This window comes from Delphinapterus leucas, chromosome 9, assembly GCF_059928025.1.
Source record: "Delphinapterus leucas isolate spDelLeu-1000000601 "Yukka" chromosome 9, BTC_Dleu_Yukka2, whole genome shotgun sequence".
Lineage (NCBI taxonomy): Eukaryota > Metazoa > Chordata > Mammalia > Artiodactyla > Monodontidae > Delphinapterus > Delphinapterus leucas.
Window position 1 is genome coordinate 70,374,314 of NC_143137.1, and position 12,637 is coordinate 70,386,950.

At 39.0% G+C, this 12,637-nt stretch overlaps 1 protein-coding gene across 1 annotated transcript; it reads right to left on the reverse strand.

Moving 5' to 3' along the window:
• Window positions 1-8,565: 8,565 nt before the first annotated feature.
• PRPS1L1 (phosphoribosyl pyrophosphate synthetase 1 like 1) lies at window positions 8,566-9,735 on the reverse strand. The gene is given in 5 exon segments (XM_022590055.2): window positions 8,566-9,064; window positions 9,067-9,329; window positions 9,331-9,427; window positions 9,430-9,560; window positions 9,562-9,735. Coding segments are annotated over 5 exon segments (942 nt in total). The 5' UTR covers window positions 9,708-9,735; the 3' UTR covers window positions 8,566-8,759.
• Between the last annotated feature and the right edge of the window lie 2,902 nt (window positions 9,736-12,637).

The following is a 12,637-nucleotide window of genomic DNA, read 5'->3' on the forward strand; positions in this document are numbered from 1 at the left end:
TCTATTAATAGAGGGAGATTTCTGTTTCAAGCGAAGGAAAGGAGGAAATCTAGGCTTTATTTCATGTACACACCATGTGACCAAAACTGTTCTAGCTGTTTCACACATGTTCATCTTGAATCACAACAATTGTGTGAGATATTTTGTCTCCATTATGGAGATGAGGAATCAGAGATTCAAAGACATATACTAACTGGGTGGTAACATAGCTGGTAAGCAGTACACCCAGGAATGGAAATTCAGGTCTATCTAATTCTAAAGCTAATTTTTATTTTCACTGCCCCGTGCTCCAGAAATATGTCTGTATACATAAACTGTTATGAAAGAAATGTCAAAATCCATTTTTTTTCAGATACTGAAGCTATGAAGTCTATATCAATATATATTTCTGAGCCAATAAAACAAAATTATCCCTACAGATCACTCTCCCCAAAAAATACCTTTTTCTATGTAATAATTCAATATTGCTCAAAGTAAAAATCACCTGAGAAGTCTCCCTGGTCTAGAAATAACCCTACAAAAGGGATGTCATGTAAGTTTCATCTTCTATGTCAGTTCTTATCAATTGGTAGGGCTGCCTGGATCCCTGCATGGAGAAGAAATCTGAAGTTATGTCTCGAGTCAGCAGGAAGGAGCCTTGGGATCCATTAGAGATGAAGGCCATGGTCATGGGAGAGGAAAATGGCAACTCATGTACCATGTATTGCCTAGAACTGCCACAAGTATTAATAAAGTAGTATGTAATTTGGGAGGCTACTGCTCAAAATTGCCTTCCACACTCAAAATTCTCTCTATTAATTTCACTTTGAGGACTTAGTATTTCCTAAGCTTGCATCATCATAAGAATCATCTAGATTGTTTGAAAATATTGTTTTCCAGGCCTCCCTGGAGATTCAGGAGGTTAAAAGTGGGAAGTCAGGAATTTTATCATCTGGCAAGTTTAGGAATACTTGAGTTGCTTTTGCATTCAGAAAGCCCCTGTGAAAGACAAACATTGCATTATTCAGCAGTAATAATTTAAGACATAATCTTCCCAGTAAAGATTTGAGTACTTACAGGCCAGGGGCAAACAATAGATCAATTTGATGGTGACTGGTGATCAGAGAAATTCAGAGCAGGTGATAACTTACCTACTTTATCTGGCTCTGCCCAACTTACTGACTTAATCTCATTCTGCTTTCCCTCTTGCCCGTGCTACTCCAGCCAGACTGGTCTTCTTTCTGTTGCTCTAATACGTGCAGGCTCCCACCTCAAAGTCTTCGCCCTTGCTGGTCCCCTGCATGGTATGTCATTCCTGGAGACCTTCCCAGGGCCGGTGTCCTTTTAATCCTCTCTTAAGTGGTAGAGCTGTTAAGTGAACAAGCCAAATGGCAAGCAAAGAGAAGGAAGAGTTTTTGTTTGTTTTGCGGTACGCGGGCCTCTCACCGTTGTGGCCTCTCCCGCCGCGGAGCACAGGCCCCGGACACGCAGGCCCAGTGGCCATGGCTCACGGGCCCAGCCGCTCCGCGGCATGTGGGATCTTCCTGGACCGGGGCACAAACCCGTGTCCTCCGCATCGGCAGGCGGACCCCCAACCACTGCGCCACCAGGGAAGCCCCAAAAGCACAGTTTTAAATCTGTGAAGCAGATTCATTGCCTAGCTGATAACCAAACTCTTTAATTTTGTAAAACAGAGGATCCTAGCTCTTTCTTTGCTCTCAGCAATGAGTTATGCCAGTCATTGCATAGCATCTGCAGTGAAATCAGGGTAAAGAAAGTAATGGTTTTCCTAGAAAAGAAGGAAACAATGACAAGTATAAAAACAGAGAATAGAGTCACTGGTTGCAAAATAATTAAATTTGGGTAAAATGTATTATTTAAAACCGATCACTGCCTTATCTTTTCTGATTCTTGCAGGGTGCTCATAAGTCTAATCATTTGACTGTATCTTTGAAATAGAATTAGGATTTGGGAAGCATCTTACTAAACACTAACTGAAGCCACTCTGAAGAAAACATCATTAATCATGTCATCTGATAAGAGATACTGTCAGTGTTACGTTTAGAAATTATACTCAGAATGAATTCCAGTAAACAACCCACGTGTGCATTAGGGATTAGGAAAATGAGGGCTTCTTTGTTTACTATAAATCTAAAAAAATATTACGTTGGCCTAATTTCTCAAAATGGAACCCACCTGGACTCATTTGGTCTCCCAGTTGCATAGGCGTTCTAGTCCAGTTCAGTTTGCACAATGCTGAGACATTCTTTTCAGAAAGTACTATTTTCACTGCAACAGTCATCTACAGAAAACATATCGAAAAAGCTACAATAGTTCCCTATTGCTTTTTAAATAAATAAAAATCTTTAGGTTGGTATTTAAGACACTTACTTAGACATTTTTAGGCTTACCCACCATTAGGTAAGATTTATATCAATTTTGAAAAATCAACTGAAGCATAATATCTGACTGCTTAGTATTAAACATTATAGGAAGCGTCATAAAGGCACAAAGAATATATGAAATATTCCCAGTCCTTAATGATGACCTAAGTTAATCTCACAAGAGAAGGCAACATTGTAGAGAATGCCGCACACAATAGGAATTTACGGGAGAGAGAAAGAGATCAGATATTGAGATGTTTGTAAAAGAAATAGGCCTTGAAGAAAGGTAAGATTTAGTCGCGTGGAGGATAATAGCGAGGCTACTGGAGGTGAGTTGAATTGTATAGAGGAATTACGGCAGAGATTTGCAGGTATTTTCTGGGGCAATGAATAGATCAATACGAATGAAGTGGAAAGTTTACATTGGGAGTAGTGGACCAGATTTTGATGGCTACACATGAAAACGAAGGGTGGATTTTTCTGTATATAATGAAAAAAAATAGAAACTTGATTATGGGATTAAAGTTATGAAAGTAATATTTTAGGAATAAGTCTGGCAGAAGTACAGAGGGAATCTGAAGGATGATATTAGGGTAAGCAAGTGCTTACCTTAGACATTAGTGTATGAAGAGGCCTCAACCCTTCTGATTTGCCCACAGCGGCTGAAACGAGCTGTATCAGCGGGATGGAGGGGAAGAAGTCTGACAAGAGCCAAGAGTTGGGAGGAAAGTCCCTGTACTATAGTGTTATAAAAAGTCAAGTGAAGGGGCTTCCCTGGTGGCACAGTGGTTGAGAGTCCGCCTGCCGATGCAGGGGACACGGGTTCCTGCCCCGGTCCAGGAGGGTCCCACATGCCACGGGGCGGCTGGGCCTGTGGGCCACGGCCGCTGAGCCTGCGCGTCCAGAGCCTGTGCTCCACAGCGGGAGAGGCCACAACAGTGAGAGGCCCGCGTACCGCAAAAAACAAAAAAAAACAAAAAAAAGTCAAGTGAAGAAGGCACCTTGATAAGAAAATAGTTATAAATTTTGTAATGGTTTTTAGAAAGATCAAGGAGAATGAGGGAGGTCAATAAAAACAAATAAATATTTACTTAGTCTGAAGGGAAACCATCAGAAGACCAGAAAAGTAAACAATTCCCAGTTAATATAAAGTATATGGAAACCAATTGCCAACAAACCAATTGCCGGCTCTTTCCCAATAGAACTGAAGAGCTGGACGTTCATAGAGATAAAATAATCCCCCAAAAGGAAGTTGTGTAGCAAATTTCTAGAAAAACTCTCAAAGGGTTATTGGGTATTGAGAAAGGGAAGGGTCTATGAGCAATTTATTGAATTAAATTAAAACATTAAAGAGCAGTGGAATGGTTGTGACTGTCTCCAACTTTTAGACCAGTAGACTTCAGAATTTTGCCTCAAGAGACAATTTGTGAGTTCGGTTCTTAAAAGCGAGAGGGGATAACTTCATGTGGGCTTTTAGGCTTGAAAAGTGCAGTATCCAAAGTAAGTTATGGTCACCCCAATAGCTAGGAAATCTTTGCAGCCAGAAGTCAAAATATCCATCACAAAGGAAAGGCCCCCTGCTATACTTCTTTCTCTCCACTACTGTATGTGCTCAATAAAACAGCTAATACTGGGAAGTAGAATTAAAAGTTAAATATAATTAAAATCTACAAAGAGAATCGAGATATTGTATTCCATAAAATGAAAAATAATGTCAATGATATCAACCATAAAAAAAGAGAGGAAGCTGTCAAAAACAAAAGGAGTATGCGAAAATTAAAAGTAGGGTTGCTTGATATTGAAAGGAAATTCAATAGATGGGATGAATAATAAAATTAATTACTAATAGAATTAACTGAAGACTGAATTAACTGGAGGATCAAATTAAAGAATTAACCACCAACCCAGTGACAAAGAATAAAATGATGAAAAATATGAGGAAGTTATAAGATAGGGAAGATACATCCAGAAAATAAAATACCCATCTAATAGGGGATCCAAAAAAAGATAAACAGAGAAGGGAAAAGATGCAGTGTAGTATGTTGAATAATAGCTCCCAATGACAGCACTCATTTATTTTCTCCTGTCTCTGTACCCTTTGATTTTGTGCCGTCATGGGGTCCCCACAATGAGATAAGAGGGTACCTCACCAATCCTTCCTGGATAACTATTTCCATTCCTGCCTTCTGCTGAGCTGGTAGATTGGATCTGTGAGTTACATCATCCTCTTCACATCCTTCTGAGCTTTGCCTAGAATCTCCTTTCATGTCTCTATTTCTACCAACAGTCTCTTCAAAGTCATCTAGACTTTTATTATCATGCACCTCAAAATTCTTCTAAGCCTTTCAGGAACCTAGCCAAAAATCATAGGCAGTGCTAAGTCCAAAGACAGTCCCGTTCTAGCATAAAATGATGACTTAACATCATAATTTAAATGTATTTTATAGTGTAGGAGACATACCACCTCATAAATTTGAAGAATGTTATTTTGAAAGTCATTTTATCATGTTTAAAGGGAAAGGCGATAGATCCAGTGGCTTACCAAGATTAGAATTTTCTGCCTCGCTCAATAAGCATTCCATAGATTACCACGTTATATTCTCTAAATTCATGGATGCTGAGCTGCACCGTGTTACTATGTTACCCACAGAAATCAATTTTCTCATAAAGTAACTAATGATTGCACCCCAAGCTGCACTGCAAAATGCTCCATTTAGATAGAAGAACACCTGCAGCAAATCCAGAATGTCATAGAGAATGATGCCATCTTCACCTTGAAGTTTGTATAGACCATCCAAACACAACATAAGTTTGAAATCTATCTTCTGTTTAACTTTCTAAAAATAAAAAATACATTAAAATAAACGTCTTCCAAGCCTATTCCCAATACTTAATTCCAAAGCCACTTCCACATTTTTAGGTACTTGTTACAGCAGCACTCCATTTCCTGGTATAAACACTGTATTAGTTTCCTACAGCTCCAGTAACAAATTATCACAAACTGGATGGCTTAAAATGACAGAAATTTATTCTGTCGTAGTTCTGTAGGACAAAAGCCTGAAATCAAGGAAGGTGTCAGTAGACCTGGCCCTTTCTGGAGGTTCTGAGGGAGAATTTGTTCGATGCCTCTCCCTTAGCCCCTGGTGGCTGCTGTAATCCTTGACAATCCTTGGCTTGTAGATGCATCACTCCAATATCTGCCTCCATCTTCATGTCACTTTCTCCTCTGTGTCTCTCTCTCAAATCTCCCTCTGCTTTTCACTTATAGGGACACCTGTCATTGTTTTTAAGGCCCACCCTAAATCCAGGATGATCTCATCTGGAAAACCTAAACCTAATTACACCTACAAAGACCCTTTATCTCAATAAGGACACCTTATCCAAATAAGGATCAGGTGGCTATGACATGGATATGTCTTTCGTGAGGCGGGCCTCTATTCAACTCACTACAGTCTGCTCTCTAGCCCCTGCCAAGTTCACATCTGTCCCACATCCATACAAAGCACATTTACCGCATCCCAACATTCCACCAAAGTCTCAACCCTAAGTTCAAAATCTCATCAAAATATCAACTCAAAAGTCATAAATCTCATTATTAAATTATCTGAATCAGAGACGAGTGAAACTCTGAGTATAAACCATCCTGGAACAAAACTTTTCTCCATATGGGGACTGGTGAAGCAGTTATCTGCTTCTAAAATACAATGGTGGGACAGGCATGGGATATACACTCTCATTCCCAAATAGAGAAATTTAAAGGAACAAAGGGGTTGCACATCCCAAGAAAGTATGAAATCCAGCAGGGCAAATTTCTTTAGGTTTTAAGGACTGGGAGTAATTCTCTGTGGCTTGATGCTCCACTTGCTGGGTCCACAGCTCCAGCCTCTGGGCCTGCGACAGTGGCTCCATCAGCCTCTGGGTTCACAGCAGAGGCTCAGTCAGCCTCTAGCCCTCGCTCAATGAACCTTCTGACCTCTGTACCACTCTTGTCATCTCTGCCCTTAGAGTCATTCTTTATTTTTCACAAAGAGTAGCACAAGTCTGCAACTGAGTAGCTCTATCAGCCTATTTCCTGCCTGTAGAATCCTAGAAGTCATGCCTCAATCTCATCTTATATAAATTTTTTAAAATTCTCTATTACAAGAGTACAAAAGTTATTCCACATTTTCTTCCAGTGTTTTACAGTTTTGTTCCTTATAACCATTCCTTCTGGAATTTATTTTTGTGCATCATTTAAAGACAAAAACAAAAAACAAAAAAAAAATGCTGCCCCAATTAGTAGTCAGTTATCCAGCATCATTGACTGATCAGTGCATTATTTATCCAATGACATGATATGCCAGTTTTATCATATATATGAGCTGGTATGGAATACTGTTCAGTGTTTAAAACAGTTTTTGGTCAATAAGCATAAGCACACTATCGCTTTCAGCTATGGAAACTGCTACTTTGCTAACCATGGGGTGAATATATTCTGCAGTATGTGGTATTTACTATGGTATGGCCTCTTTCATCTATTTTGTATTCTGAGAACAGTTTGTCCAAAATGACTGCTTGTATGTGTAAAAGTAACATTGGATATGCTTCATATAAACAAGGTTATAATGTTATAATGGTGCTTAAAGTGGAAGTTTTAAGGAGGCTGGAAGTGCTTTCCAGGATATAGTCAAGAAAGCAGAAAGTTAAGATCATCAAGGAGCTAGATATTGATAAATGACAACTGACATTAAGAAGCCCATTATAAGCATCACTGTTATCTGATTGATGAACATGTATATGAAGATACTTAGGAAAAAAAACTATTTTAAATTAAAAATATTTTAAACTATTTTATTACAGATTTTAAAATAATTTGCTTTACATTGTGGCTCAATTTTTATGTGAATTTTATCTTAATAATTGTGATAATATTCATAATAATTTCACAAAAAATTTTATCAGTTTCACTTCTTTCTTTGCTCACCATTATCTCTTTCATTCCATGTGTTCCTCCTAGTTGTACATACTTGTTGTTTTCAGTATCCTCAAGTGATACTTTCAGGAAGCATTCATGGTGGTAAAATTTCTGAGTCTTTTAATATATAAAAATGCCTTAATTTTGTCCTCAAACTTAAATAATAGTTTGGCTAAGCACACAAATTTAAGTTAAAAGGAATATTCCTTTAGAACTGCAAAAATATTGTTCCATTTTGCTTATTACCTGAGAGATCAAATGAGAATTCTGACAGCAACTGAATATTATTTCTTTAGAACTATCTTACACTTTACCTTTCAGAAACTTTTAGGGCCTGTCTGAATTTTCTTGGAAATCAGAAATTTCAGGATATATCTTAATGTGGACTTTTTCTCACATACATGCAGACTTTTTATTGGTTTTCCCTACAAGAGACAATAACGTAAGTTTTAAAATATAAATCTGAAGTCATCTGAGAGGCAAGGAAGAAAGATTAAAATGAAATGCTTAATCAAAAGGTACTACAACACCACCTAAAATCTACTACCATGGCGGTAGCAGGCTAAGATTAAGCTACAGCAAAAACATCTGATGAAAATTTTAGAGACTATATAGCAGGAAGTGGATTTGCTTTCCAGAAGACTGGTACGCTGATAATTTGGATCCAACAGGATGTTTGACCAGGAAAATGTCAAGATGGTTAGAAGTAAAACTAAATCAAAAAGAACAGGTACACTGGAGAATCCAAAACATGTAATCTCCAAACAGATGGTGACAGATTTATCTTCTTCCTCTCGTGAAGCATTTGCTACACTTTGCAGCCTTTTCTCATAATCCTACCCAATGGCTGTTCAAGCTGAAAGCTGCTGCTCTTGCCTTGCAGATGGCTCAGCAACCACGTGAACTAGGTTTGGGTTGCACAGGACTCTTGATTAATTTAGCATGGATCTTGGAGAACTTGTGACAAATGGGGAAGAGGGGAGGGGAATACAGGGAATAAGAGGGGGTTGGTGGGATTGAGATGTGGTGGTGGTGGATTGGGTTGGTTGCATTTTTAGTTGTTCTGAACAAAGTGAACCCTGAAGCATTCACATATAAAGTAGTCTAAGTTTCCCCAATTAATTTCATACAACTCCACACAACACCTTCAAAGTCTGAAGTCAGCAGGTGAACTGTAGTTACAGCTGCAAGGCTCACAAAATCATCAAAGAAACCAGGATGAGACAACCCAGATAGGATATTCCAGCAATTATTCTTAATCTGTCTTTCTCCAATCTACAATAAGCATCTAATATACATGATGTGGGATGTAGAAAGCCACGCTGGAACAAACAGGGTCTTCTGCCGAACTTTTCATCAAACACCAAGGGAAACCAACGGTCAGGGTATATTTTTATTTTATCTTATTTTATTTAAAATACAACAACCCCAACGTTATTCTATCACAATGGGACATGGCTGAACAGGTAGGAGACAGATTCCCCATTGTGAGTTCTTCTGATGGCTTCGGCAAGGATCATGGAGATGTTGATCACCTGTATTTTGGAGCAATGCTTCACCTTATCCTCCTAAGGTATGGTATTGGTGACTACTACTGCTTCAAAGCCTGCACTGTTGATGTGAGTAATGGCCGGGCCAGAAAAGATTCCGTGAGTCAAGATCACATAAACTCTGGTGGCTCCAGCTGAGAAAAGTTTGTCAGCTGCATGGCAGATTGTATCACAAGGGTCAGCCATGTCATCCACAGGATAGCCACACAATCCTTCACATATCCCACTAGTACCATTCGGTCCACTTCATTGGCCTTCTTCGGTTCTTTGTGAATCAAGGCAAAGTCCACATTCAGTCTTTCTGCAACGGAGGTCACTCTCTTAGCTCCACCAGCATCTGGAGAGACAATCGTGCCGTTCCTCCACTCAGAGATATTCTCCTTTATCCACTTCAGGACAGCTGGATCTGCATACAAATTGTCTACTGGGATATCAAAAAAGCCCTGAATTTGAGAAGCGTTTGTCCATCGTGATGATATGATCTGCACCTGCTATAGACAGCGTATTTACAACAAGTTTGGCGGAGATTGCGGCTCGGCTCTTATCCTCCTTATCCTGCGGGCACAGGGGAAGCACGGGATGACTGCAGTAACTCGGCTGGTTGGAGCAATCTTGCAGGCATTAATCATGAACAAAAGCTCCATTCGATTGTCGTTGATTTCGCCACAAGCACTCTGCAATATGTGGACATCCCCTCACACTCTCGCCTATTTCCACGCAGTTCTCCTGGTTGCTGAATTTCTTAGTCACCACCTTGCCCAGCTCCTGGCCCAATCGGTCGGCAGTTTTCTGGGATAAGTCCTGGCGGGAGCTGCCGCTGAAGATTTTGATATTTGGCATTTTGGTCAACTGCCCTAGGCTCTCTATGCCCGGTGATCACCCCGGCAGTTGAGAAAGGAACAGAGGTCAGACCACAGACTATTCCAGCTCCTAGACAGGTGCGAGAGCTCCGGTTGTTACTCAGCTGTTCCGGTCTCTTCCGGATGTGCGCCGGTCTAAACTGCCTTCTGGGTCTTCAAAAAAAAAATTCCTTCTTGGCACCCAGTTCACGCTTCTAAACTAAAGAATCAAATCTTGGGCTTCCCTAGTAGTGCAGTGGTTGAGAGTCCGCCTGCCGATGTAGGGGACACGGGTTCGTGCCTCGGTCCGGGAAGATCCCACATGCCGCGGAGCGGCTGAGCCCGTGAGCCATGGCCGCTGAGCCTGCGCGTCCGCAACCTGTGCTCTGCGGCGGAAGAGGCCACAACAGTGAGAGGCACGCGTACCGCAAAAAAAAAAAAAAAAAAAAAACCAAATCTTTTTTCAGTTCATGGATTTTTTTTTCCTCCTCTATTAGTGCTTGTATTAGTTTCCAAGGGCAGCTTAAATCTGAATACGTAAAAATGTAAAATTTCTACAAGGCAAAACACGTAGCTTTGAAAGGAAAGTTCTGGACTGGAGGAAATGTGGAAAACGTGCCCAGAGTTCTTCCAACTGGGTGAGAAAAAGATAAGTAGGAGCAAACGTATGAAAAAATGCTACAAATCAAGAAATTGACATTCATTTTCACATACCAGGTAAGCCAAAATTATAAAATAGATAACTCCTTCTAGTCTAATGGAAAGTGTAAGTGTGTAGATTTTGCAAGGGAAATTGAGTACATAACATACGGCTCAATGTGTCTTCTAGGAATCTACTCAATAGAAAGATTCACAAAGTATATTGATAACAGTATTTTTTGCTGTATTAATCCATTTAGTCAATATTTCCCGAGGTGTTCTGTGTCAGGTGTTGCCCCATTTACAGGGTATAAGATGATGAATGACAAATAGTAACCTCTCTAGAATTGCTTATAAAAGCAAAATATGGAAACCAAAAATGTCTGTCAATAGCTAAATTATCAGATAATGTATTGTACATACACAGGCAGCCATTAAAGAGACCACAGTAGTCATATGGAAGAAGTCATATGGAAGTGTCTCCAAAATATTTTATTTACTTCTTTTCATTTAAAAATTTTATTTATTTTTTTATTGGAGTATAGTTGCTTTACACTGCTGTGTCAATTTCTGCTGTACAGCAAAGTGAATCATATACATATATCCCCTCTTTTTTGGATTTCTTTACCATTTAGGTCACCAGAGAGTACTGGGTAGACCTCCCTTTGCTGTACAGTAGGTTCTCATTAGTTACCTATTTTATACATAGTAGTGTATATATGTCAATCTCAATCTCCCAATTCATTCCACCTCCTCCCCCTTCCCCCTTGGCGTCCATAGGTTTGTTCTCTACATCTGTGTCTCTATTTCTGCTTTGCAAATAAGATCATCTATACCATTTGTCTAGATTCCACATATATGCGTTAATATACGATATTTGTTTTTCTCTTTCTGACTTACTTCACTCTGTATGACAGTCTCTAGGTCCATCCACGTCTCTGCAAATGACACAATTTCATTCCTTTTTATGACTGAGTAATATTCCATTGTATATATGTACCACATCTTCTTTATCCATTCCTCTGTTGATGGACACTTAGGTTGCTTCCATGACCTGGCTACTGTAAATAGTGCTGCAGTGGACATTGGGGTGCATGTTTCTTTTTGAATTATGGTTCTTGGGTATATGCCCAGTAGTGGGATTGCTGGGTCATATGGTAGTTCTATTTTTAGTTTTCTAAGGAACCTCCATACTGTTCTCCATAGTGGCTGTATCAAGCTATATTCCCACCAACAGTGTAAGAGGGTTCCCTTTTCTCCACACCCTCTCCAGCATTTATTGTTTGTAGATTTTTTGATGATGGCCATTCTGACCAGTGTGAGGTGATCCAAGATATTTTTAAATGTAAAAAAATCATTCACAAAAATATGCATAGTATGATATTTATGTGTTTAAAATTAAGTAATAGTCAAAGCATCAAATCATTAAGGAAGTCCTTTTTATTATGATTACCTTTGCAGAGGGGAGTAGGTTGGTTGTACTTGGGGATGAATATGTCACAATTTATTGACATCTATTAATGTAGTATTGAACTTTCATTACTTTTATAATTTAAAAAAGACTAACAAAATATATATGTCTTTTTTAGGAAATTTTAAGTACACAGTTTCCAAATGCATTGGGGGTTGGAGTAAGGGCTAAGAAGTGGAAGAGCTCATACATACCAGGAATTTCAACAATAAACTGTGTCATAAAAATAGTGGAAACATCAGATAGAGATCATAAAGTTTTATCCTACTAATTGTGTGTTTAACATTTGGTTCTGGGATATTTTTATTTAGCCTAAAACCAAATCATCATTTTATAATATTTTGAAATTACTAAATAATTTGTTGAATGTATCTTCACACCCCACTTTTGAGCTTCCCTGCTGGGTTTGGTTCATGGATAGGATAAGATCAGGAATGAGGTAAGGAATGGGGGGAGGCAACAGAAATGGATAAGATTTGGCAATTTCTGTGAAACACATTGCTAGAAAACAGTGTTTTTATATATGAAATGTGCTTATTATAAAACATAAAAACAGCTATGTCAAAAAGGCTAAATCAAAATGTCCTGCTGCTGATCCAACCACATCTCTGGAGACATCAACATGCTTTTCTCTTCAGTTCAAACTCTTCATGGTTGACCGTATATGCAGGCTCATTTCAGTCCACAACTCTTCATTCATGTTCTTTCCTATTATAAAATCAACAGACCCACCTATACTATATAATTCTCATCTTCAGCCAAGACTACATACAGTGATTTCTAAAGAAAATTCTGTCTTAATTTAGCAACACTAAAAAGTA